Below are 3035 nucleotides of genomic sequence, written 5' to 3'. Positions count from 1 at the left end.
GTGGAACGGGCGCTGGAGGCTCGTAATTAGGCCTCGGTCTGAGAGGAGGAACCGTGGGAGGCAACGGCCTGGGCGCCGGTGGCGGAGGCGGTGGGGGAAGGGGCCTCGGAGCCGGTGGCTGAGGTTCATAGCTCGGCCTAGGCCTGAAGGGAGGATTTGTGGGCGGGGGAGGTGGAGGAGGGGGAACGGGCCTCGGTGGTGGGGGTGGCGGTGGTCTCTCGATCGGAGGCGTGGGCCGTGGCTGCGGAGGCTCATAACTGGGTCTGGGCCTCACAGGGGGAACTGTGGGAGGAGGCTCGTAACTAGGTCTTGGCCTGAAAGGAGGATTCGTGGGGGGAGGGTAGACAGGCTGTGGCGGTGGGGGAGGAGGAGGCGGCTGTGGCCTGAAAGACGGTGAATAGTTGTTCGGCCTTCGCGGCGGAACAGTAGGCCCGGTGCTGGGACGAGGCTGAGGTCTCGGCTGCGGCTGGAATGTTGGCTGCGGAGGCGGTGGCCTGAACGTGGGAGGTGGTGGCGGTGGCCTGAAGGTGGGAGGTGGCGGCGGTGGCCTGGGTGCCGGCTCGAAGGTTGGCGGCGGCGGTGGCCTGGGCGCCGGTGGCTCATAAGCAGGTTGAGGTCTGAATGGCGGAACCGTGGGCTGCGGCCTGGGCGCCGGCGCCGGGGGCTCATACGCAGGTTGAGGTCTGAATGGCGGAACCGTGGGCTGGGGCCTGGGCGCCGGCGCCGGGGGCTCATAGCTGGGCTGGGGCCTGAACGGCGGGACCGTCGGCTGCGGCCGTGGTTGTGGCTCGATCGGCTGATAGTTTGGTTGGGGCCGTGTCGGAGGCACGGTCGGCTGCGGCCTGAATGGTTCGAATGAAGGTTGAGGTGCCGGTCTGGGCGGCGGGCTGTAATTGCTCGGTCGCCTCGGGGGCACTGTTGGATATGACGGCCTGAAAACATTTGACAAATTCTTTAAATGTCGAGGAATCTATATGCATGCGGGACTATTAAGACAGGGAGGAAGGTGCTGGAACGTGAATATATCACGGAGCGATCAGACTCGGACAACTCTTACAAGGATGAGGGATGCAAGATTAAGTACTTGAACACGAAACACAATTTGACGGCTTTCTATTGTGCCACACAGACGTTTGAAACAAGGACAATAATTAACACGCAAGCGAGCAAAACCTCGACAATCGGACACAGCACAGGCAAGTGGAAAAATTGCGAACGCTGTGATGCGCTTACTCAATTGTGTTTTCCTCGGCTAAACCGACATCCGGATCGGATTCGGAATCATTCTCTCCTTCAACGCTGAAACGGTTTATTTGGCTTCATGAATCGAATAAGGACATCTGACTGGGACTCGAGAATGTCCACCCGCAAATCGCTGTCCATGAGCCCCATCAGCGCTTGGAAACGGACATGTGCCAATTACAACGGTCCTCATGGCTCAATCTGATCCAATGACTTCGAATCGAGTTTCGAATCCGTCGCTTCGTCCAATTTCAAACAGTATAGACGCGGTGGGAAGCATGAGGAAGAAGACAATTATTGCTGAAGACCTGCATCAGAATATTGTCATCTAAACCGGGATGGTTTAGGCGGTGCGGGGATTTAAGCTCGTGGATATCCTCGTTCGGAGGACTTATGAACCGATTCTCTGGAGAATCCGTTGATACTGGCGTGAGGCTTTTCTTGCTTCTGGTAGGGACGATCTAACGACTTACACTTCATAGTCTAAGCCTCTGTCCCTCATATAGTACCGCGGAGGGAAATAGGTTTCGTGGCTGGAATCCGTCAAAGTTTTATTGTTTCTATTTCGATCAACATCCAGGATACGCTTCGAATTTCGACCGGAAATTCCGGAGATCAAAGACAATCAGCGTGAGCTCCGAGGGCTGCGACACGCAGCAAACGTGGACCGTGAGGAAGCCCCAAAATAGCATCAACTCCGAAAGCTCATCGCATCGATGGATTTCTTGCTATCCGCGTATCGTCGACTGTGCACTCTCCGAGTCGGGATGGCATCTGAGTCGAAACGATCGTACGGGAGCGACGATTTGACCCAAAAGAATTTCACCTATCGCGCACAGATTCGCGGTGGTCATGGGAAGTGAAAGCTTCGTCCCTCACTTTCTAAATCCTTGGACTGAATACTCTGTCTGAATAGTCAAGGATGCCCGCCAGCCCCTTGCCGAAGTCATCGATAGAGCGTCGTGCTGCGTCTCCGATAGAACAGCCTGTCGCGTTGAATCTCCTGTGTGATTGTACTTCAATACGCCTTGCGGCTTTTGTCGAGCGTGGAAATCGAATATCTCACAGCAGCCGTGAAGTTGAAATCAAGGTCAAGATGCCTGCTTTCGTTGAGAATTTTCATACCTTGGATCATTAGCAGCCGCATGTGGTACCGCGATGGGGTCTTCTGCTCCGGGGATGTAGTTCTGCCACCAATCGACCCACCAGTTGTCGTTATCTGAAGATGATTTGCCGGCACCACGTTTCTGAATATGGTGCTGATGTTCGGGTGACCAAGGTTCGGCTACTATACCCTGGAGAAGCCCTCCAACGAGCACTGCCGTGAGCCATGACTGGAACGAAAATATATCTCGAGTGAGTACACAATCCATCTTCACGGATTCTCCACATTCGACACTAAAAATTCTTCGGAGACGAATTCCCTTGCGACGATGACCCGTACCAAGCCCCCACAGGCACTCGACATTTTTTCTCGCGCATTCAATTGAACTTATATCAATTGAGAATATTGCTCAATATCTAACGTTCAGGAGATATCCCAGAGTCCCAGCTCCGATGAGCCTCCTGGTGAGCTTGCCATGTCAGCAATAAGTCCAATGCAAGGGTGAACGTCTAACGAGATTTCTGAGCCCGAGCCATTTGAACTGGGGCAGACCTGACCATGGGTGGGGAATTCCGTTCCGCTGAATGGGAATCGTTGCGAATGCTGCACCGCTTTCATGGGAGTATGACGTTTGTCCACTTACATACGAGGGCTGATGGAAACCTCACTACTCCTCGTCCTACGGTAT

At 54.7% G+C, this 3035-nt stretch overlaps 1 protein-coding gene across 1 annotated transcript in view; it reads right to left on the bottom strand.

The window, feature by feature from the left end:
- The window catches only part of LOC114828109 (basic proline-rich protein-like), a 5411-nt gene extending 2701 nt beyond the window's left edge, over nucleotides 1-2710 (bottom strand). The window contains exons 1-2 of the mRNA XM_029110928.1: nucleotides 2687-2710; nucleotides 2368-2576 (exon numbers count right to left, since the gene is read on the bottom strand). Of these exons, the coding sequence (XP_028966761.1) occupies nucleotides 2368-2576; nucleotides 2687-2710 (233 nt within the window). The remainder of the gene's footprint in view (nucleotides 1-2367; nucleotides 2577-2686) is intronic.
- Nucleotides 2711-3035: the final 325 nt, after the last annotated feature.

This window comes from Galendromus occidentalis, unplaced genomic scaffold (assembly GCF_000255335.2).
Source record: "Galendromus occidentalis unplaced genomic scaffold, Mocc_1.1 scf7180000077170, whole genome shotgun sequence".
NCBI classification, from domain to species: domain Eukaryota; kingdom Metazoa; phylum Arthropoda; class Arachnida; order Mesostigmata; family Phytoseiidae; genus Galendromus; species Galendromus occidentalis.
The sequence above is the reverse complement of the archived record's forward strand: the minus strand, read 5'-3'. Positions and strand labels throughout refer to the sequence as shown.